This window comes from Halichondria panicea, chromosome 9 (assembly GCF_963675165.1).
Source record: "Halichondria panicea chromosome 9, odHalPani1.1, whole genome shotgun sequence".
NCBI classification, from domain to species: Eukaryota; Metazoa; Porifera; class Demospongiae; order Suberitida; family Halichondriidae; genus Halichondria; species Halichondria panicea.
In genome coordinates this window covers 5,782,088-5,804,315 of record NC_087385.1, presented here as the reverse complement: position 1 = coordinate 5,804,315, position 22,228 = coordinate 5,782,088, and the positions used below count along the sequence as shown (strand labels likewise).

The 22,228-nt window shown below is 41.0% G+C and overlaps 8 protein-coding genes across 8 annotated transcripts; 3 read left to right on the top strand and 5 right to left on the bottom strand.

Annotated features, from left to right (window-relative positions):
* The first annotated feature begins 94 nt into the window (after positions 1–94).
* LOC135341622 (uncharacterized) lies at positions 95–3,749 on the top strand. The gene is made up of 3 exons (XM_064538226.1): positions 95–927; positions 1,762–1,951; positions 2,659–3,749. The coding sequence occupies exons 1-3, from the start codon at positions 200–202 to the stop codon at positions 3,166–3,168; spliced, it is 1,428 nt and encodes a 475-aa protein (XP_064394296.1). The 5' UTR covers positions 95–199; the 3' UTR covers positions 3,169–3,749.
* LOC135341616 (endoplasmic reticulum lectin 1-like) lies at positions 3,337–9,440 on the bottom strand. The gene is made up of 9 exons (XM_064538219.1): positions 9,086–9,440; positions 8,305–8,382; positions 8,170–8,250; positions 5,668–5,748; positions 5,331–5,477; positions 4,651–5,025; positions 4,270–4,430; positions 4,035–4,112; positions 3,337–3,834 (listed from the first exon to the last, which is right to left on the bottom strand). The coding sequence occupies exons 1-9, from the start codon at positions 9,383–9,385 to the stop codon at positions 3,495–3,497; spliced, it is 1,641 nt and encodes a 546-aa protein (XP_064394289.1). The 5' UTR covers positions 9,386–9,440; the 3' UTR covers positions 3,337–3,494.
* Positions 6,060–6,893, bottom strand: LOC135341650 (ADP-ribosylation factor 1-like). The gene has a single exon (XM_064538256.1). It carries the CDS (start codon positions 6,711–6,713, stop codon positions 6,132–6,134), a length of 582 nt encoding a protein of 193 aa, XP_064394326.1. The 5' UTR covers positions 6,714–6,893; the 3' UTR covers positions 6,060–6,131.
* LOC135341651 (uncharacterized) lies at positions 6,968–7,866 on the top strand. Its single transcript, XM_064538257.1, has one exon. It carries the CDS (start codon positions 7,171–7,173, stop codon positions 7,732–7,734), a length of 564 nt encoding a protein of 187 aa, XP_064394327.1. The 5' UTR covers positions 6,968–7,170; the 3' UTR covers positions 7,735–7,866.
* Positions 9,441–9,481: 41 nt separating the features above from the next.
* Positions 9,482–21,979, top strand: LOC135341626 (kelch domain-containing protein 3-like). The gene is made up of 10 exons (XM_064538231.1): positions 9,482–9,778; positions 10,387–10,526; positions 10,740–10,931; positions 11,152–11,267; positions 11,483–11,636; positions 11,870–11,938; positions 12,185–12,340; positions 20,447–20,632; positions 21,461–21,548; positions 21,805–21,979. The coding sequence occupies exons 1-10, from the start codon at positions 9,582–9,584 to the stop codon at positions 21,869–21,871; spliced, it is 1,365 nt and encodes a 454-aa protein (XP_064394301.1). The 5' UTR covers positions 9,482–9,581; the 3' UTR covers positions 21,872–21,979.
* On the bottom strand, positions 12,785–14,880 carry LOC135341620 (uncharacterized). Its single transcript, XM_064538224.1, has 4 exons — positions 14,673–14,880; positions 14,520–14,606; positions 14,026–14,364; positions 12,785–13,844 (listed from the first exon to the last, which is right to left on the bottom strand). Exons 1-4 carry the CDS (start codon positions 14,776–14,778, stop codon positions 12,916–12,918), a joined length of 1,461 nt encoding a protein of 486 aa, XP_064394294.1. The 5' UTR covers positions 14,779–14,880; the 3' UTR covers positions 12,785–12,915.
* On the bottom strand, positions 16,004–17,449 carry LOC135341642 (TNF receptor-associated factor 5-like). Its single transcript, XM_064538248.1, has 2 exons — positions 17,093–17,449; positions 16,004–16,940 (listed from the first exon to the last, which is right to left on the bottom strand). Exons 1-2 carry the CDS (start codon positions 17,244–17,246, stop codon positions 16,249–16,251), a joined length of 846 nt encoding a protein of 281 aa, XP_064394318.1. The 5' UTR covers positions 17,247–17,449; the 3' UTR covers positions 16,004–16,248.
* LOC135341634 (uncharacterized) lies at positions 18,175–20,137 on the bottom strand. Its single transcript, XM_064538238.1, has 5 exons — positions 19,807–20,137; positions 19,448–19,651; positions 19,198–19,276; positions 18,829–18,970; positions 18,175–18,717 (listed from the first exon to the last, which is right to left on the bottom strand). The coding sequence occupies exons 1-5, from the start codon at positions 19,910–19,912 to the stop codon at positions 18,175–18,177; spliced, it is 1,074 nt and encodes a 357-aa protein (XP_064394308.1). The 5' UTR covers positions 19,913–20,137.
* Positions 21,980–22,228: the final 249 nt, after the last annotated feature.

Genomic DNA, 22,228 nt, shown 5'->3' with positions numbered 1-22,228 from the left:
TATCATTGCAGAATGTAGCCTCGACTCCAGCCCCTTAATCACCTTTCTCAGCGGCTTGGAATCGAGGCTATGCAGAATGCAGAACTAATCTATCTAGGAATGCTGTACAACCTGAAGTTCGATCATCCGATTGTGCTGTACGTACATGAGGCTCTTACATTGAATATTACTCAAGGAGCTGTTGCTAAAGGCTAAGACAATGAAAAGAGCAACTGAGAAGTCAGGCAAAGAGAATTGTCATGATCATGAGACTAAAAATACATCAAATGGTACAGGCCAATATGTAAATGGAAAACAATCAACAAAGAGCATTATTGAAGATGCAAAAAAGTTCTCATACACTCAAGGTGCAGCTGTCATCCCTCCTCTGCTTGTGTTCCTGTGTCCTGCATTTGCAATGGTCCTCAGCTACACCATTGTCAAGCTCAATGGTTCTCCATATGCTCTTTTTGCAATGGTGAAATCTAACGGCTGGATTGGACTCTTTCAGAATGCATGGCTGCCGTATATTTTCGGCTCAAAAGTGGCGTGGTGTTACATTCTCCCTTATGCTGCATTTCAGCTCATTTTAATGCGGATTCTACCTGGGAAAGAGACAAAAGGACCGATAACCCCTGCTGGAAATGTTCCTATATACAAGGCGAATGGATTACTGAGTTATTTTGTGACACTTGCTGCTTTCTTTGGATGTGCTTATGGATTGAATCTCTTCGATCCTGCAGACATTTATGATCACTACTTAGAGATTATTGGTGCAATGAATGTCGTTAGTCTTGTTTTTTGTGCTCTCCTCATTGCTAAGGGACGCATTCTCCCTTCATCTACTGATAATGGTACGAGTGGTAGTGTACTGTTTGACTACTACTGGGGGACTGAGTTATATCCACGAGTGCTAGGATGGGACATCAAGATGTTTACTAATTGCAGGTGGGTTTGAATGTGAATGTTATCTGTACTCTAGGTAAAGCAACAGTCTGGTAGTTATTCCAAAAATCCATAAGATTCAGTGGCGTAGGAAGGGGGGGCTCCAGGGGCTGGAGCCCCCGTCTTTCTAAGCTATTAAGTAGAGATGACTTACCCAAGCTGCACTATGTAGATAGCCTTACTCTTTTTTTCCATTCAAAAAACTAGAGCCCCCCCCCCCCATTGAGAAATTGCTTCCTACACTGTAAAAAATGTTTTACAGTGTACGCCACTAACATTCTCTGGATAAGTGGAACTGCCTGGTTTAACAAAGTATTCTGAGTGAACTTTTTTGCATATGGTATGATTGGTATAATTATTGCTATGAATACAGCTGTTGTGCAGGGAGATGTTCATCACATGCACAACACTGTATGCATGTACTATTCATGCATTGTCTGTGGAGCCTTTGAAAAGTTTCACCCTAATACAGTATTTTTCCTTACTGTATACATCGAAGAGCTGCAACTAGCTGTTCTTTGTTGAGAGAGGCGTTGAATGTAAAGTTGTTGTATTATTATGGGTATTATTCTACTGTTGCTATAGCTAGATCTACACTCCCGGTGTGTTCTATTGTAGATTAAAGAAGCTGTTTTGTGTTCCTTAGCAAAACAAATTCTTACGCCCCTTAGTGCAATTTACGCGCTGTCAAGAATGTGCTATTTCCAAAATGTGGAGAAAAGAATGTGCTATTTCCAAAATGTGGAACATGCACAACATGTGCTATATAACCCACAATACACCTCTTCATTCAATTCAGCCAAGTGTGTGATTTGATGCATGTAATTATGGTGTCAGGTTTGGTATGATGGGATGGCCTCTGCTTCTATTGTGCTATGCTGCCAAGCAGCACCAACTGTATGGGCTGAGTGACTCGATGCTCGTCTCTGTTGGAATACAGCTGATCTACATCACTAAGTTCTTCCACTGGGAAATGGGCTACATGAAGACTCTGGATATCATGCATGACAGAGCCGGATTTTATCTGGTGAGTTAGGTCAACAACAGCAGTTGTGCTTTCTGTGTTGATGTTAATTGTTATAACATTCTGACATCTGGGTCGTTTCTCCATGTAACCAAATCCAAATTACATCTGAAACGTTTTAATTAAGTCAGTTTACATGCTTGGAACCCAAGTTTTATTTTCTGGCTGCAATAAATATCTACGTATATAATAATCTGCACAAGTGTATGAGTCAAATTAATACGTGAGGAATGTTGGTTCAGTACACCAACTGGTTTTAGTAGTTAGTATATGCAACCCATGTGCATGCATCTCCCAACTTGAGTTTCCATTACACCCTTTTGTTTAGTAAAGTATTGATCTGTTTGCAGTTTTGCTCTCAATACATTATAGATGTTTCAAAGTGGTTTGGCGTACATGACATGTGGTCATGTCATTGTCTGAGCCTGTTGCCATGTCCTGTCACATCAGTAGCATATTTTGGTATAATTATAGTCTGTTGCCTATAGCAGCAAATACAAGCTGGATGTACTTCTGTTCAATGTGTTCTATAGCCATCAGAATTTGTATTGCGAAATGTAATGTATCATGAATGCGTGACTGTTTTATGTAATTATAAGTACTGTGACTACATTTCCTGTATCCCAACCATGATTAGCATGATTGTACATTGTGTGGACTAAGAAGAAGTATTCATTGCTGTTGTTTTTCACTATCACACATGCATACAGTGCTGGGGGTGTCTAGTCTGGATCCCGTCCGTCTACACAAGCCACACCCTCTACCTCACTAACCATCCCAACCAGCTGGGACTGCCTCTGGCGATAGCAATATTCACGATTGGCATTATTTCCGTACTGATCAACTATGATGCAGATAGACAGAAAGAAATAGTTCGAAACACCAACGGTAACTGCACTATCTGGGGGAGAAAGCCAGTCACAATTCTTGCTAGCTATCGAACGACTACTGGTGAAAAGAAGACAAGTTTACTGCTTGCGTCTGGGTGGTGGGGTGTTTCTCGTCATTTCCACTACATCCCTGAGTTGATGGCTGCATTGGCATGGAGCCTACCAGCACTGTTCAATAGCGGGCTACCATATTTCTATTTTGTGTTCTTGACAATTCTACTCACACACCGAGCAATCAGAGACGATGGAAGATGCAGAGAGAAGTATGGCAAGCACTGGGAAGAGTACTGCAAGCAAGTGCCGAAGAAAATCGTCCCTTTCCTCTTCTAGACGAGTTTGTATAATTATGATATACAGACATTTAACTAGGTAGAAAGTTGTATATATAATTATAAATTTTATACGTAGTAACGTCCTATATAGCTATTATTATAGTAAAAAACACTTTAGTCTAAGTTCAGCCATTGTTACTAATTATTATTGCTGTCACAATGCACATTCATTGTGAAATATTCATTTGCACAAAGAGCCATTTGGTTAGTATAATTATATTCATATAACTATTGTGAATGAAGTGTACGGGATGATTGGGATCAAGTCAATTAAAATGAAACTGATAGCCTATATATATATATATATTGTCCTACATCATCGTATCAGTTTCTTTGTCCTTTCTGACCATCAATGGGCTTCTCCTGACTTTGTGACCTGTCTTCCTTTGAGCTGCTCCCACTGTCTTTAGCGATATCATCTTTATTTTCTTCAACTTCATTCTTTGCTGTCTCACTGACAATCAACTCGTCATTCACTTCGCTCTTTTGAATTTCAGTTTTGTCGCTTGTTGCCTCAAAACTGGCCTTATCAAAAACTCCATGCTCGTCTAAATGATCTAGTAGAGTGCACACAAAAGCTCCCTCCACTGTTAGAGTATAGCTACAGGTAGCGGGCTCCTCGAGGTATAGTGATATCTGACTTGACTTGGCCGTCTTGACACACCTATTAGGGAGTGGTGTGTGTAAGTGTGTGGTTTTAATGAGGTGTGCAAGCAAACAAACATAACACTAAAGTCTATCTTAGCAATGAGCGATAATAGATGGATATTTCGACCATACAGCGCAATACATAGCAAAATGTATTTAGTGGCGCTTCTTAATTCAGATGAATATTGTATGCGACAGTGACTGACTGACTCTCACTTGTATTTGACTTGACACTGACGTGGTGTTCCAATGACATCACACGAATCCCCTCCTCTATATAAGTGAACCACCTGGCTGTGTGGTGTGTGTGCGTGTGCGTATGAGTTCACAAGTCAGAATCATACCTCAATGTACGCTTTTACACACTGATGTCAGGAATTGGAATTGTCAACAGATACTGTTGTATTAATAATTGTGACGCTATAATATAGAGACAATCCTTTCTACTTACACTTTAGAAAGCTTCTTGCTCCCTGTCTTTTTGAACCACTTCTGGTGAGCGTCTTTGTCCCAGAGCCCCAACATCACCTCCGTCCTCTCCCCCGTCTGCTCTATGTGCAACTGTTTCACATGCTGTCCGTAACACACCTCGTGAAGCCACCAACCAGCACCCTGTGAGAGTGAGAGCAAGCACTTTAAATGGCTAAAAAGTTGTTGTGTTTACAAATGAAGTGAAACATAATTGTTACAAATAATTATTACCGAAAGTGCATGACTGTACACTGTGCCCTCGGTAGAGAATTGTTTAAAACCATTGCACTAGAAAATAATATGCCCCTAAAACTAATTTCTAGAATACTAGAATACACGCTTTAGGTTTTAATTAACACACCCCTCTGAGACACATCTCTCCATTAAGAATGCTGATGATGTATCCCTTGTCCAGCTCGAACACCTTTGAACTTCCAACCCTCTTTACGGATTTTCCCTTTTGGTTGGCCTTTGACTCTGATTGTGCCAATCCCTCACTGACCTCTGACCCCAAAGGATCTGTTGTAGTGGCTTTTCTACTGGTGTCCTTAAAGCCGGCAGACAACATTTCATGTTCAAATAGTGCCTTAGGGCGTCTTGGAGAGTTTTCTTGTGGGAAGCATTTGATTGGTTGTATGATGCTCTCACGCAGACGATAGCGAGAGTTTTGACAGAGTTGTGGAGTAGAGACTAGAGCGTCGTACATGCATGAAGTAGACTCATCCACACGGAGCAGCTGGGGGAGGAAAAGAGATGATCTATAATTGTAAAGGGAGCGAGCATTACAAATCAGTGACATAATATCATTAGCTATAGGGATACTGTACACGCATTATTGTAAGCAATATAGGGAGGGGGCACTGGACAGGTCGCATTTTAGCTTGATATTTATCAACAAGCACAGCCAAGACAAACATGCATGCACAATCAAGTGCAGTGTATTATCGATGTCAGTGCACATTAATTTATCAAAAATTGAGCCATGCAGACAACAACCCTTACCCACACCCATGCACTTGTTTGATACTTAATCTCACTCACCGAGCCATACTTGTAAGCTTCTTGGTCGCAGATATAACGAATGACCACGCCTCTAGGTTTGCCATCCTTGATATCACAGGGGGTTCCCCCTCCCATCTCCACAGAGTAGTACGGGTACTCCCGTCCATGCACCGGCCAGACGGGAATCTGTGCACACGTGTGTGAGGAAAAGTGAGGGTTTCAGTTATCAAGTGATCCCATTGACATCCAATACATAATAATTATTGTAAGTACATTTTCAAAGAAGAATAACTGATCTTATATAGAACTCGATATCAACCTCATTGTGAAGGTAAATTAAATGCAGCCGAAAAAATATGTATACATGTACATTCACCTTAGCTTCGTCTTGGGATGACGGGGTCTGAGTGGGTGTGTCAGTGAGGTCATCTCCTAGTAGGTACTCGTCAATTTTGACCTATACAGTTAAAAACAGCACTTTACATAACACTTTACATAATAAGCCTTGGGTTATGACATTGGTAGTATTACGTGTCCAATGCAAATACCGTATAGCGGGTATAAACTTTCGCAGAATGACCGTTTATAGAAAGGTTTTCGCGGAAAGCAGCCTTTTTGCAGCATGCATGAATGTGATATTAAATTCGTGGGTATAAATGTTCGCGGTACATGCTGAATCAGCGAAAACCACGAACATTTACATCTAAATACACCTGCTATACTGTTCCACATTATTTAATGTAAACAGTCATATTAAATCAGAACAAACAATGGACATATAATTATTATAATTATAGTAAAGAGGACAATGTATTAAAAATGAGGAATTGATTCTAGTGATTACATCACAGTACGTTGAAATTCTTTGACTAATTTACTGAGTTCTGTGACACTCTCGAGCACGCCCTCTCCGCTCAGAGCACTGGTCCCGTGGACGTACCACTTCCTGTCTCGTACCTGGTTCAATCCTAGCTTCTCAGCCACGTCACTTGTGGAGCATGCGTTGGGCATGTCTTGCTTGTTGGCCATGATCACCACTGGAACACCAGCCATCTCATCACTATCCAGAATCCATTCAAGCTCTTCCTTTGCTTCACCAAATCGAGATTTATCGACTGAATCAACCACGAATACTAGTCCCCCTGTGCCAACGAAATAATGTTTCCAGAGCTTTCGAATAACTTTTTGGCCACCTATGTCCCAGACTGTAAAGCTGACATTGTTTCCATGCTTGACTGTTTCTACGTTAAAACCAAGAGTGGGGATGGTGCTGACGACTTCGTTGACTTTGAGCTTGTACAGCACTGTGGTCTTGCCAGCTGCATCCAGGCCCAGCATCAGGATCTTGGCTTGGGTATTGAAAAATCCACTATACAAGACAGTTTTAAGAGCTCCATTTAGTGCCTCTAGTATGTTTCCCATTGTTTAGTTTTCAGGTTGATGTAATTCTTCTGCTTGCTGACACACTTAGCCATGGTTTTATCTGCTCCAGGACACTAGGGATATTTGTTAATAGACGTAGACAGCTAGCTGGTTCTAAACACGAAGAGTAAGTAAACTTGGTACACGTGTACTGCGATATGTGACTAGACTACGTCACATAAAATTAGGAAATTAGGTCTATTTTTAGCAGTGACATGGGGAGTTTCCCCTCATTGAAAGCAAGGCGGTGCCACATGTACACATTTTACTCTTCAACTTTGACTATCATTTTGCCTTCGTGTGTGGATCTGCACTACCAGCTATGACTATGGCATCGCTCTTGGACCTAATAAAAAGAGCCTCACAATGTCAAATGCATAACAACAAGCAAAAGCACACAAAGCAAATAAAGAAACTTTGAGAGAACAACCGAAACAACTAGCTAACAAAGCAAATCATGGGAAACCTTTTAGGAGCCTTAAAGAACCTTTTCAGTGAATTTTCTGAGCGCCATGCCAAGATCCTGATGCTGGGCCTGGATGCAGCTGGCAAGACTACAGTACTATACAAGCTCAAACTAAACGAAGTCGTCAGCACCATCCCCACCATTGGCTTCAATGTAGAGACCGTCAAACCTGGCAAGAACGTCAGCTTCACAGTCTGGGATGTGGGCGGCCAAGACAAAATCAGACCACTATGGAGACACTACTTCAGTGGCACAGAAGGGCTGGTATTCGTGGTCGACTCAGCTGACAAGAGTCGATTCAGTGAATCAAAAGAAGAGCTTGACTGGATTCTGGAGAATGATGAGATGGCTGGTGTTCCAGTGGTGATCATGGCCAACAAGCAAGACATGCCCAATGCATGCTCCACCAGTGACGTGGCTGAGAAGCTGGGATTGAACCAGGTACGAGACAGGAAGTGGTACGTCCACGGGACCAGTGCTCTGACTGGAGAGGGTGTGCTTGAGAGTGTCACAGAACTCAGTAAACTAGTTAGAGAGTTTCAGAAAAAATACTAAACTTTTAGCTATATCAGTAATTTTATTTGTTTCCCTTTCTGTTTCTCATTCATGCACTGACTATACTAATTATGGCAACATTGAAGAAAATATACATTCATTGTACATGTACAATAGACTACACGGATAAAAAGTTGTTACAGTTAGACAGTGTACCAATGGAAAAGTGGCCAAAATTGTCAGTTTAGAATGCATTATCCATGCTCTACAAACAATGAACCATATACTGTACCAGGAGTACATAATGTACTCCTGACTGTACATACACTGTATAAGTGAGCCATGCTACAGCTACAGATCGACTACCCAGTTATGCGATAGAGGCAGCAATAGGCTGCCAATGCATACTAATAAATGCCAATGTCATAAGTGGGCTTGAATTATGACTCAATACAGTGACTGATTGTTAGTTCACAGCTATGTACTTATACTTACCTGGCCATCTTCAAGCTTTTCTTCATGGTATTGTCTTAGGTAGTCTCCATGGCAAAGCTCGTAGTTCCAATACCCCATCAGCTGTTAAGATTTAGTGTACTGCTTACTATAATTATAGAAGAGCAATACACTCACCAATCGTGTACACTGGTGTTGCAGTGGGCGCAACAGATACTCGGGTGTCAGCTCTGGTGCCTCTTCATCTGATTTAGCCTGCAGTGTACAAGCCCCAGATTAGGATTATCGACTCTTGAAACAGGCCAAACACAAGGGGGGAAATCCTCATAATTACAACCAATACAGGGGAAAACACCTAATATGCAATCAAAATGCACTTGGTCATTGTCAACAAAGAACAAAGCATTATTAAATCAACGCACATTCTAAGTTTCGAATACCAAAATTAAGCAAGACGTCGGCTAGAGTTTGTAAACTACAAGCTACAAGGCAGACCAAAGTACCATTCAACGATATTATTGTAGTACCGTATATCTTCTAATTTATCGGACAGCAAAAAATAATTATTTTGGAAATTGTCCGGGTATAATTGGAACAGATTTTTATAGAGCATGCAAAGTGTCCGGAATAATTAGAACAAGCAAGCAGCTGCATGCGAGCTAGCTAAGTTTAATAGAACAAGGTACGACTGAATAGTTGCAATAGCTATCTAAAACTAGCTCTCAAAGCTATCTAACTGCAGCACTCTAAGTCTTACTTGCCGTCTATGAATGAAACTCAACTTTTCAAGGGTATTGTCCGGATATTTAGAACAAATGTAATATTAAAGCACTGGATTGTCCGTTGTATTAGAACAATGAAAATTGCCCAAAAGAGTGTCCGGGTAATTAGAAGTGTCCGATAAATTAGAAGATATACGGTAACTCTCTTAGCCGAGACTGGTTAAGCCATTTTATACCTCATTGCTTCCGTCCACAGCAGAGCTTGGCAGGAGACACTTATACTCCTCATTACTAGCAGTCTTGATCATCATAACCTCCTCTGTCCACTGACCCTCCTCTAATAGCATATTGGGTAGCAGCTGAGTCGGTTCATCATCGCTCTTGGGGTCTGTGGCTACCGGCAGCTCATCTCTGGTCATCCATGCTATCTCATACTGTGTTCCCCCATCCAGTGCAAAGGATGCATCTTGTGCTAGTGTGATCTTGTGCAGAGAGTTGCACATGAACAGGTAAACCAGAAATTCCCTCAGCTTCATCTCTAGCTCTAGCTCTCAGATCGGATCTTGGAAAAGTTCAAAGGTCAGTTTATTATGCATGCTTAGATCTACTCTAATAGATCTAATTATGGATAAGCATAACAAACAGATGGGCGTGGCCCGTTTATAAGTCAAGAAATTTGAAGATCAAGTGATAATTATATATTTTTGAGTGTACAGCAAGTAAGACTAGGGAATGGCAGAGCGTCAGAACAGAGCTGGAATGGGGCAAGTGTTTAGAAGAGCTTGGAGAGCTCGTTGGCAGCGAGTGCGTGCAGGAACGCCTCCTCCCATTCTCCAGAAAGACTCTAATTACACAAGGAAACTGTTTTGGAGTCAGTATCCAGACAGTGGATTTCCTCCTCGAGTGAACCATGCTGTAGCTGCTCACATGTGAGTGGCGAGCACATAGATGGGCTAGTGGTGGTGGTCATGAGCTGATACTCAACAATACACACATCTAGACGGAACTAGGCCCGGCGGATGATGTTGGAAACACGGCACCGGATGTTGGGAACGTCCTATATACTTGTTACTTTACCTAACCTGAACCCCTTCTTGCCACGCCTACAAAACATTTCAGTGGCGCATAAATGAAACAAATATAATTTCAGTTTAGCGCTGAGTGGCCCTTAGCATAAGCTTCGATTTTGAATTACCTGGTGCTGGACTTAGCGCTTCTACAATGTACTAGGGTGACGCTGTGATTGATGGTACTACGTACAAGTACGGAATTACACTTCCAGCTCGGACTGAACGCAATTTTTAAGGTCATAAAAGATGCATCACTTTAAGCTTTTTGGGGGCGCTGTAATTACATAAAATACAGTGAATTGCGCAAGATTTTGCTCAAAACCTACTTGTACATTAAAATAACAACAAGTATACTTTTGAATTGACTATTTTAATGTACAAGTATCTTATACATGTACCCACTAAAATCACTGCATTGCCTCTCGTAGTTAGACTCCAGATAACCCTTATTTGTGTTCCATGTGCAGGAACGAATATAGAGAGTGGTATGTGTTCTCGTTTGGTGGTTACCATGCCGATGATGACCAGCGTACAGTACGACAGGCAGACTCCCTGGGAGGTCCAGTATTTAGTAGTCAACCCATCGACGTGCAATGCTGTGACTGTGGTTAGGGCTGTCTGTGTACAGTACAAGTTGTCATTCACTATATATTATATCCATGCAATTGATTTTTTGTGTGTCTATTTACAAACTGTCTAGTAATTTTCATTCTTGATGGTACATGTACATGCATTCTCATGGGGATCCTACCAAAGCTAAACAATGCAAACTGTCCCCTGTGTCAACAGCAATACATTTACTTTACCCCCCCCCCCCCAGATTCTCGCACTTGGAGCCACCTTGCCCCACCCTCTGAGGCCAAGTACTTCGACCTTGGACCATATACTCGCTGCAAAGTGCCGAGTCGGCGATACGGTCACACAATGTGTGAGTACCAGGGACGTGTGTACATGTACGGAGGGAGGAACGATGAGGACGGGTCATTTGCTGTAGTGGAGTGCTATGACATCAGTGAGTGGTGTGAGACAGTGAAAAAGATACGTATACAGTATATACATAATTATTATGTCATTATGATGCTAAAAGTAGGAAAGAAGAGTGTGTAGTGCATTTTGATGTACATGTACTAACCCAAGTACCTGACAAAGCTTTAAATTTAAGGATTTTACGCACTAGATTGGTCTCTTATGTGTGATTTTGTGTAATTTTGCTTAATTTTATCGATTTGCAGAACACAATGTGTGGTTGTCTATTCGTCAAGATGGAGAGAAACCGTTGTCTAGGGATGGGCATGCCTGCACTGCCGTGGGCCCAGAGATGCTCATACATGGAGGATTCTCGGCCAATGTGAGTGCTGCACTCTACTAGTGTCGTTCTTACACAATGTATATCCTACAATGCATTAATGATGTATGACTTGTGTTATTTCAGTGCTGTAGTAGTATTCTACATTGTAGACTGTAGTTGTAGTTCTAAACTGTACAGTACAGTATTGCTGAACGCATGCCAGCACAGACAAAGGTACATTATAGTCAGCTTACACTGTATCTTACCCCCCTTAGGAGCTCCAATTCAGCCCGGACACGTACGCATTCAACATGTCCTCCCACACGTGGCGTAAGCTGAAGTGCACGGGAGTGGCTGTGCCCGAGAGAGACTTTCACACCGCCACGGCTACCAAGGACGGGAAGAAGATGGTTGTCTACGGGGGAAGAAGTGAGTATGTACGTATAGTGTAGAGGAGTGTACAGGAGTGTACATAATTACACAGCTGTAACTACATGATTGTGCATGTATTGTTGGCATGTATTTACGTTGTATTTACACACAAATTAGTTGTCTGTGTACAAGGACCAGATCAGGACATGACGTCCCTTTATCATGTCCTTACATGAGTACAGTGTACATATGTGTACGTCTGCTGACTATCTGTATCACTCTCCCATCAGGTGACAAGTTTCATCCGTACTTCACTGCAAATGATGAGTATGACAGCAAATTCTACTGTCTTGACCTTGGTACGTAAAGTCTTGTACAAGTGTATGTTGAGTGTATGCAGGCACAAAGACATTCATGGACACATGTCTGCGTACATTCACAATTACATTATTTGTCTCTGCTTAAGACTCCTTAGTAAGTGGTTCTTCTCACTCAGAGCCCATGTGTACACTGTCTCGGATGGTTTTTACATCGTGCATTTGTCCAACCCATCAACATGCTCTCACCCCCCCCCCCCCCCCCCAATGCATACACTGTACACGTAGCCACACTCATTTGGTCGGAGAAGGAGGTGACTGGCTATTGCCCTGAGGGCAGACGCAGTCACTGTGCCATCACCTACGGATCGTCTGTCCTCTATTATGGAGGCTACAATGCTGTCTACAAGCAGCACTTTGGGGACTTGTTTCTTCTTGATACTGGTGGGCGTGTGAGAGAGTCTTGTATGAGAATGTGTTTATCTATATCTCTATTTTGTAGCCCCCCCCCCCCCCCTATAATTAACGTATCTTTGTTGAGTACATTAAATTGCAATGGGTTTGGATGGTCCAATTTCAACCGTTTAATGATTTTTTGGTAGCTCGAAGTGAGTTCTTTCAGATGGTATATAGTAATTTTCGAGGCCTTTAGGGAAAAACGAAATGGAGTTTGAAATAATTTATTTAGTTGAAAATATCATCTGAAAGAGCTCTTTTTAAGCTCAAGGATGAGCAGTACGCAAATTATTGTCGTTCAAAGAGTTGTATCCAACCACAAACTGTATGCTGTAGTAGCCCCCCGTTGTCTTCTATACATGTATGCTGTAGCCCCCCGTTGTCTTCTATAATAATTATGTATGTTGAATAAGTATGGTACAGTATATATAGTACAGTTGTATGCTGCCATTTAGAAAGCACTTAAAATTGAGAACACACTACGTAGTTAATTGTTTTACCTGTAAAATGTACTTCTACAGTATATAGTCTATTGTTCTATTGAGCATATTCAGCGCTTTTCTTTAAATCAGTGTTATTTTAGTCACCCTAAACCTCAGAACGTCATTCAGTACATACTGTGTCCTTCTCTCTGCATTCCAGTAGACATCTTCCTTTGGAATAAACTTGAAATCACGACCAATCTCAGTATTGTAGCTCCCATCATGATAGAAGCATGCAATTTCCCTCACATGATGGTTGTAGTCGCTATACTGGTTGAGTAGCTCGAGGGTAACACTGAATTTTGCCGGGAATTTCAAATTGTCGTTATTTTCTCCTTCTAAGGACTGAACGGTAATGGAAATGTGTGTGTTGACACCCACTCCTTTTCCGTTGGCCCAGAGGTCAATTCTGAACTTGTATCCCCCAGGGTGTGTGTACATGGGCTCTCCAATTCGTGCCGCGTGTGCTGCCTTAACAGCTTCGTAGTTTGGGAGTGATAACTCGATTGGAAGATTTTCTTGTGTTGAGATCATCGTAGGTTCTGTAAATTGTTGGAAGTTTTGTCCAACTTCTAGTGCTCTAACTCTTGCTCTTATATCGACTTTGTACTCATCTTTTTCAAGTGGTTTACGAAAGGATGCACTCGGTACTACTCCCCCTACATGATGCTCTGTTCTTGCTTTGTAGCTCCCTTGATAGCTGAGAGGATACGGCTTTGTTGTTGTCTGAGCATGCTCTCTACTGTAGTTTCCTGCTGATGACTCCCTACGTGTCTGAGCATAGGTATTTTCTTGCTGATAGCCAACATCTTGATCTTCGTAGCCTTGCTGTGCATACTGGTCTTGATATTGGTATCCTTGTGGCTCGTATTGCTCGGAGTGTCCGTAAGATGCTCTTTGTTCTGCACTGTACGCCTCGTGGTCGGTGTCGGTAGTCTGGTCATAGTATTGATCCTCATCTGTGTACCCTCCCTCATAGCTCTCATCAAAACTGCCTTCATCGTAGTACTCTGAGTAATTAAAAGAGGAATGACTGTGTATTCAATTGTATAATTATGTGTACTCATAGTGTTTGATCATGCGCAAGCATAGAGTTTCATTTATGTAATGGATAGCACTGAACGGTATAGTATTATATTATAGTAGTATGTAAAAAAGTATTGTACCCCTACGTTTATGTTGTCAATTTACCTTCGCCTTCATCTACTTCCGCTGTTTCTTGGAGGAACTCTTCCAGTTTATCAAACTTCCTCACCACTGATCCAAAACGAACCAGTTTCGAGTTTCTTCGATTGCTGTTCTGTCGCTGCAGTGATGACTTGGGAGGGTGTGTCTTCATCACTTCTCTTGCTTGTTTCCAATAATCAGTATCTTCTTCTGAAAAATCGAAACTGTCAGTAGATGGTACATCACGTCGTATGTGGATGCTTCTTTTTCTTGGTGGGTAGTACTCAGGTTTCTCAGTCATATGACCGCCACTGTTTGTCGTGTGATCTCCTGTGTACGCTGTTGGTGAAGTCGGGTGTGGTTCTGTGTGTATGGAGGGAGGCATAGTCTTTAGTGTGATAAATGTAGTGCAATTGTTGTGGTATATTGATGTCAAATTTATTGATAGTGTGAGTGTACAGGAATACAGTAAGTAAATGTAAAGTATCCGCAAAGTATCCGAATAATATTTTAATCACTCTCTGGTTGATCTCCTTTTGTATCCTGTACTTTCTCTGTAGGAACTTGGATTAGCTCGAGCTTGGCGCTTTTTTGCTCTCCGTAGTCTATGAGAGTGAAGAAAAGTTTTAAGCTTAATGGCCTATGACTCTAAACAGACTCTAATTTCTTACCTATCTTGTCATTCTTGTCCAAATTATAGCAGCTTTTGAAGATATCTTTAAAGCAAGCAGTGATCTTTTCACCGAATGACTGGTCTGCTGCTTTACTATCCGTCATTGCTGATATCAGTATAACAATGCTCTCAACTTTGAAAATGTCTATTGCTTGTAGTCAATGTTGTTACTTTACAGTAGTGAAATGCTCTAAGCACCGTGAAAAAGCCTCGTAATACCTGAGTGCATACATTGTACGTGTGTTTACAGTGTGTATATGTTAGCAGTTCCTTTAGTTGAATCACCTGCTGTTATAACTCAGATTAGTAGGGCTTTCAAGCACTACCGGTGTGCAATAATAGCTCAGACAATAGTATCGGCAAACATGATAATGTGAGAAAATAATTATAGTCTCATAATAATAATTTTTTCATGGCATGATTGTTGTCAGTATAGAAGTGAACGTTAATACATTATTAATAATAATTAATGACAAGCATTGTTTTGCTAGGATGAGTTTAGAGAACTTTCATGTCTGCTTTTTTGGCCCCCGTCTTTCCTTCTCGCTCTCAGTCACTTTATGCATTCTCTCTGGAATTGGTGGTATCTCCTCATAGTCATCGCTGTCATCGTCATCGTCACACGTGGGAACAGCATCATAGATCACCTCCTCTTGCTCAATCGGCTGTGGACTATTTAACTCTTCCAGGTGTTTAGCTTTCTGTAATCCTAACTCTTGCTCAGCTAGCTCTTTCTTTTCCTGTTCTTCCTCTTCTGTTTGTGTGTGCATGTGTATGGTTGTACGTGTACATTTCTCGGTAGACTTATGTGTGTGTGTGCATGTGTGTGTGCATGTATGGTTGCATGTACTTGTACATTTCTTGGTACAGTGTATATGGCTTGCTTAATGGAAGTCAGGCATTGAATACCGGGGTTCCTAGTGGGCTATTTTTGGTAAGCAGAACTGGCGATGTGGAATGAACCAATTTAGATTTAATGTGTGTGTGTGTGCATGTGTGTGTACATGTGCACAGCTGCTCAATGTTCCGGTTAACTATGCATGTAATTAGTCTCATGTTACAAGAAATATAGAGTACATTAATGATTAGCTTACTAGTAACTTTCTCCTTATTGTGACGATAGCAATTTGCACAGTACTGCTCAAACCATGTAGATAGTCTCTGCGAAAGCTTGCGACCTTCAGATTCTTCACTTTTGACAGCCTGTTCTTTCTGTGATTGAAAGGCCATTGCTCTAGCTTGTCTTTCAACATTTAAACTTATCTGCTCTGTATATCAGTGGGCGTGTTAGACATACACTATGCGGGGGCTTATACTCTTGATGATAGGTCAGGAAATGTCGTACATATAAATAGCCAGTAAAATTAATGTTTGTATGCAAGGTCTGTATATACATGATAACATTCCTGTATAGGATATTGTGTCAATTTTTTCAAAGCTGAATGGAGGTATTGCCTTCAGATAGGATGAAGTCATTGTAATCGTACACTATAGTTTAGCATCCATTATTATAAGCTCTATCTAAAATAGTCAATGTTTCTGTTTATATAATTATGTATCACTCGTTCCATCTTCTACTTCTTACTTCCTGGATTTGCAGTCTCGATTTGGATCTTCGTTATCCTGAACCAGAGCGTGTCGTTCTTGAGATAGATTGCTGCATTTTCCTCAAGCTGTTGATGGCTTATGAACTGGAAATCAGACCCAAGGGTTTCACCATTATTGCTCCGGGTATAAGTGAAATGCACTTGCTTCTCATAGCTCTCTTTCTTGTTCTGCTGGTTCAAAATCTGCAGCGTCACAGACATGTTGTTCACCGGGTAGGATAAGTTGGCATCATACTCTCCCAGTTGACTCAAACCTTGTATCGACACATGAGAACCCAATCCAGTCCTAGAACCAACTACCAGCACCTTAATCACAAACTTGTAACCACCTGGCTTGGAGTAAATTGGAGGTGTTATATATTCCGCCCTGTCTCTCTTGAGCCTGCTATACTCGGGAACCAAGAATTCGTACTGTTGGACCATGTCACTGACATTCTGGATTGCCAGGGAGCGTTTCTCCAGGTCAAGTTGGAGCTGCTGGATTTGTCCGTCGTAGCTTTGCTGTTGATCGTACAATTGCTGCTCATATGCTTCTTTTTGGATTGTTATTTGCTCAAGGTAGTTTTCTTTGTCAGCCTTTGAGTTCTCCCTAATCAGTTCGAGTTGTTCTTCGAGCTCTTCCTTCTCTTGTTGTATCTCGGCCTCTTTATCCTCGGGATCTGTTGAATTTGAGTAATTAGTCCAGTATACAAATATAGTTATTATTGGGTAGTGCATTGGTATTAGGCATTTTATATAAGCTTTGTTATAGTATTTTTGTATTCAATGTGGTACGTAGCTTTTCTTTACTTATATAATTGGCTATGTATACCTTGTTCGTTTCTTTTCTTATCCCTGGCTTTAAAGCTCTCTACTACCTTATTCCAGAAACACATGCCAAGAGCTTTTTTGCACTCCTCTTTACAGCGTTCCTTGTGGGTGAGAGGACTGTCTCCAGAGTCCTTGTCTTCTGTAGTGTCTGCCATTTTGCAAGAACGTGATATAGCGTAGAGATGATAGATTGTCAAATGCCTGCTGCTTCAGTGGATCAGCTGGTTCTTTGTTTAATAGGTGCTAGATAATTTGTTCTCTTGTGACTGCCAATTTGAACTACATAGGTTGCTGCATGAACTATAATTTACAATGTTCATGCATAATTGTTTGGGTTGACTGAAGGTAGTTGTAGGAAATAGACACACCCATAAAATGCATGCAGGAAATTACATTTCTGTGGGAAGCGTTGGCCCTTAGCATAGTCTTGTATACCTATTTCTGTGGGAAGCGTTGGCCCTTAGCATAGTCTTGTATACCTATTTCTGTGGGAAGCGTTGGCCCTTAGCGTGGTCCTGTACCTATTCTGTGGGAAACATTGGCCCTTGCATGGTCATTGGGTCAAACCACTGTACCACTCCAACACCTATACAGCTGTAAAACTGCAAGGGGCATATACCCATGCATGCTAACTATCCTTTTATGTACGTTTTAGATGCAGGCTGGTCATCTAATTTTCGTGTATATACTCTCATTTTTAGGACTGTTCAGTTCAAAGCAATTTCTCTCAGGGCTATATGTGCATGGCTAATGAATTGCACTCAATATGATACTAGAATATGTATAAAAACCCTCTAGTATATCACATCTCACATTTCTAATCGAATACACATGTTAGTGAGTAGACGTTGCTAAATACTGTTATGCATTCTTTGTCAGTGCCTTAATTGCTATACATGCATGACTTGGATTGTTTGTACTTCTAATATCATGCATATAATTATTTGATGTACCTGATCTGCACCAGCAATACTCACTCCGGTGCAACATTGCTGGCCCACACAAACTGTTTAATCACGTGTACATGTATAGCTTATTGAGATGAGCAATACACAATTAAAACATTAATTTGTTTTCACTAGCTTACTTCTTACTTGTGAACACAACTCTCATTATTCGAAAGTCAATCTTGTCATTGTTTAAATACTGTGTCTGTTTTTCTTCATTCCAAGACAATTGCTTAAGCAAGATGAATTCAAATTCTCCACCTATCTCTATTGAAGGTACAGGCTTCTCATACACACACTCAAGTTCTCTTGTGAAATGGCCGCTTCTTTCTGCATAGCTGTTCATAATTCTAATTGTTAGGGTGAAAGTGGCCGGAAATTGTAAAATACTATCATAATCTCCTTTTAGGGAGACTATGTTCACGCTCAGATGTGTTCCTTCAGCCATTCCTTCACCTCCGGGGGACACTTCAACCATGAATCGATATCCCCCAGAGTGTGTGTAGATTGGGGGGCTCCTGAAAGTCGCCTTACGGTGTCTGAGAGATCTGGCTTGAGGGACTTCGAAATCAAACGGCATGAATCCTCCGTTAGCAAACTTGTCTTTTACACTAAGTCGAACATTCTCCGCCATCTCTTCTACTTCAGATATCTTTGCTTTGAGATGTTGCTCGGAAAGCTAATGAAAACATTTCTGTAAGTGGCTTTGCTTTTGTATAATTGCACATGTATACTTGTGCCACATTACTTGTTGTGCAATTAGTAAGTTAAAGTAGCGATGTTTGTGTACCTGTAGTTTGATCTCCATTGCTCCCCAGTCGGTTTCCCCCTCGTAATAGCTGCCCTCCCCCATCTCTTCATCACCCTCATACTCGTCTACTGTCTTGAAGAATGCGGTGCCAAACAGAGCAGTCATTCTATCCTCCAACGATCTGGGAAATTGATGTAAAGTCACAATAAATAATTATAGTTTAGGAGCTCAATAAAAACGTATTGCTGTGTCTAGTCTATATTACTAGCAGATATGAAGTGTACACTACCTGTGACATAGCTTAAAATTGTTGGTATATGCATGCGCAAAACATTTGATAGGTGGAATTTGTGATTTTGGTGTACAGATTAGCATAGCGTTGAGTGCATGTGTACATGTGTACACAACCTCAAATGTGCCGGTAACTCTTCAATTATTGAGTCCATAGTACTCTGTGTTGTTAGTCTGCCTCGGGTACTGGCAGTTTCTGGAAAAGGAGGAGGATGAGTATAGATAGTAGCAGTGCAGGGCTTTGTTGTCAAATTGCACCCATGCAAGTTATGAATTCTACTAGAAAACCGCTTTGCATAGAATTAAGTGTTCTTTGATAAATCATCTTAGAGAAACCAGTAAGTTCTATACGTGTAAGTGCCATTACCTGGCAATGGTGATGCAGATAAAGGGATGGGCGGTAATTTATCCTCTTCCTCACTCGCTGCCATCACTGGCTGCCATGTCACTGTCTTAGAGTTCCTTCTGACTGGGCTGTTAGCTTGACTCTGGGCACTTTCCGAGTGGTCTGTCAGGTGACTCTCATGTGATTCCCTTCGTTCTGTAACCGAGGGTGGAATATCTCCCGGGTCTGTATTTGCGGTGAATAATATAGCAATAACATTGTATTAGCAGGGTACAAGGTACAATGCATTAATTCATTGTATTTTATCCTAATTGCAGTTTATAGTTACGTAACAGCTGCTTAATATCAATTTTACACTCTTAATTAGTGCTGAAATTCACCTGTGGAGTCAGTTTTGCGAAGCGTATAACAGTAGCATAGAGAGGTCTTGCACCAATGCTGTAGCTTCTTTGATAATTTCCACTTAGCCTTCTCTGGGCTGGCCATCTTCACTGTACATCAGTAGATTGTTGGATAGGTTGCTAAAACTCTGATAATATTAGTAATTGCATAAAACCCACAAGGATTTGCATTCAGTTGAACTATCTAGTGTCTACAGTATAGATCATTGATATATTCACTGTACTAATGCTCGCTTAAACTGCCTGTCTTCTAATATAGTACAGGAGAACTGAAACTCTGCTAGCTAGGTACATACTTGCCTGGCCCTGATAGGATATGTATTGAAGCCATGCATGCACTGTCCCACAAAAAAAGGTGTGGCACTTGGCTGCCTGTTTTTTACCAAAATGTATAAAATATGAGCCCCATGCCACCATTTTTGCAAGGCAATTCACTGTTAAACTTCTCAACTGCTCAATATGAGTGTGTAAGTGTCTTTTATCAATGTGTATACCTCCAGTAGCGGTTGCATGGACACACCGTTGTGAGCATGGTCCTCGTTACTACAAGTAGTAACATAAGTAAATGTAATGGTAATTGTGTCACATATTTATATAGTACTTTATACTTTTTTGGCAGATACGTGGCATATACAAGAGCTCCGTCCATTTGGTGATGGTCCTGCCCCTCGAAGACGAGTGGGATGTGCATTGATTGGAACAGAGGTGCTCGTGTGCGGAGGAACGAGCCCTGTTAAAATACTCAAGGATGGTAAAGAGATGGAGATTCTTCATGACAACAACGAAATGTACATTCTGCAGCTTTGTAAGTTATTATTGTTTGTAAGTTAATATTGTTGGTGTGTACCTACATGTACATCTACAAAAATCCCTGTCTCTTCTCATGACCATAAGACCAAAGTATGACCTCGTTAAACACCACATCATTTGACAGGTCTCTTTCTAAGCTTTCAGAAAAATCATAAAACGTTGAGAATGGATCAATGGTACTAAAGTTATGGCTGTTGAAAGTTTTTCAAATACCTCCCTCTGCATGTTGAATCAAAGAACATGTACTATCTTTAGTATGGTTCAGGGAATCTTTCAGCTGGCATAACTTGAATTCCGTAGATCCAATTTCTGATTTTCTGAAAGCTTAGAAAGCGATCTTTCAAATGGTGTCATCAAAAGTTTATATTTGAGCGATAAAACTATTTGCCAATTTGGCCACATCATGGATAATAGCCCATGGTCCAAGGCCGAAAAATGACAAATTATGGCCCTGATGAAATTTTGGATTGAAACGCATAATTTGAAAAATCTCTTTCTAAGCTTTCAGAAAATCAGAAAAATGTTTACATTGGATCAACGGTACTTAAGTTACTGGCTGTTGAACCCCCCCCCCCCCCCTCCCCGGTTTAATCAATGGTTCAGGGACTGTTTCAGCTGCCATAACTTGGATTCCATGAATCGAATTTCAATGATTTTATGATTTTCTGAAAGCTTAGAAAAAGACCTTTCAAATGGGGTCATCAAAGTTTATATTTGAGCGCGATAAAACTATTTGCCAATTCAAAGTCGTATATGTATTAGCTAGGACTAGCAAATTTTGTATAGTCTTATGTGAAATCATGGTGATGTATATTATCTGCAGTACCATCCCTCGAGCAGTTGTGCCTGGAGGCAATTATTAAAAAGGACGTGTCGTTTGTCCATCTACCATTACACATGCAGAAGATAATGTGAGTGATCATTCCCCATAATCATAGCTAGTGCATGTGGTGTAGGGCATGCTCCTAATGAATTCTCTATATAGTTATTCAGAGTCACGTTCTTTACTTATATAAGTGTAGAGAGGTTGTCCCCTGTAGCAGCACTAGTATACCATAAGGACTTGATTCTGCTACTCCCTATGTAATGCACAGGTGTTTGCAAGTGCATGTGTAACTCATGGCAGTGTGAAACCTGAAAATTAAAAACTACGTTTTTTTCCCGCAGAGGAAAGATAGCCAACAAGCACATTGTGACAATCTCCTCACAGTCTGCTGAGAAGCTTCAAGCATAGACGACTCTGGTATATACCATACCCTTTACTTTTTAAATGTACAAACAGTCATTTCAACCATACTTTTCCTTTTTGTGATGATTTATTAAAAAGTACTGCAGTAAATGACACTTGTACCTTATAGCATGAAATTTTCGAGGGGCTTAAGCATGGCCTGGGAATGCTTTCGATAAGCAGCTAATCCCCCACAAAATTTATTCAACGTAGAAAATTTTGCGCTATAAATTACAAGGATGGGAATGTGTAGAATGTGTGGAATGTGATTACAGTTTTAGCAACCCTGCGTGCATGTGTACCGCGGCAGAGGAGGTCCGACATGCGTGCACGAATCACTACAAGTTCAGTGCATTGATGTCA